Source organism: Myotis davidii, unplaced genomic scaffold (genome assembly GCF_000327345.1).
Source record: "Myotis davidii unplaced genomic scaffold, ASM32734v1 scaffold1535, whole genome shotgun sequence".
Classification (NCBI taxonomy): domain Eukaryota; kingdom Metazoa; phylum Chordata; class Mammalia; order Chiroptera; family Vespertilionidae; genus Myotis; species Myotis davidii.
The window spans coordinates 19,279-19,920 of record NW_006286703.1 but is presented as its reverse complement, the minus strand read 5'-3'; the positions used below and the strand labels follow the sequence as shown (position 1 = coordinate 19,920).

General features: G+C 50.3%; 1 protein-coding gene across 1 annotated transcript in view; it reads left to right on the top strand.

The window, feature by feature from the left end:
- Positions 1-642, top strand: part of LOC102761858 (SAGA-associated factor 29-like) — a 28,845-nt gene that overhangs the window by 17,948 nt on the left and 10,255 nt on the right. Inside the window, 1 exon segment of the mRNA XM_015560602.1 lies at positions 431-544. Within this exon segment, the coding sequence (XP_015416088.1) occupies positions 431-544 (114 nt within the window).

Sequence of the window (642 nt, the reverse complement as noted above, 5' to 3'; positions counted from 1 at the left end):
TAGCCCTCTCTTTTATTCTCTCCATTTGCCGTTGCTTTTTACCCAAACCTTTCCACCCCTGAAAGGATGTTAGGTTCAGCCACTGTGCGGGTCCAGATCGCAGGCAGCAATGCTAGTCTAGCAGGTGTCGTGTCCTGTCTCCTCCCCACCTCTCCTTGGTCATTCCCACTTAGTAGGATGGGGTTATGTAGTACAGAGCGAGTGGGCTGTTTAGACCACTGGGCAGTATAGCTGCATCCACCATTGACTCCATGTTGCCGAGTACTTGGGATTCTGACTAAGAATCATCCATGCATCTGGCACCCTCAGTTGCAGCCGTGGTCCCAGGCCCACTGATGTGAGGAAGACTTGTACCAGCATCCTTCCCCATCCCCTCTTCCAGGTGAACTGATCACAGATGTAGTGTTAATTTCTGGACTCTCAATTCTAGTGCAGTGTTCTACATGCCAGCATCACAGCATTTGACGGCTGTAGCTTTGTCATAAAATTGGAAATCAGGAAATGTGAGTCCTCCAATGTTTTTGTTTTCCTCTTTCAAGATTGTTTTGGCCGCCGAAACCGGTTTGGCTCAGTGGATAGAGCGTCGGCCTGCGGACTGAAAGGTCCCAGGTTCGATTCCGGTCAAGGGCATGTGCCTGGGTT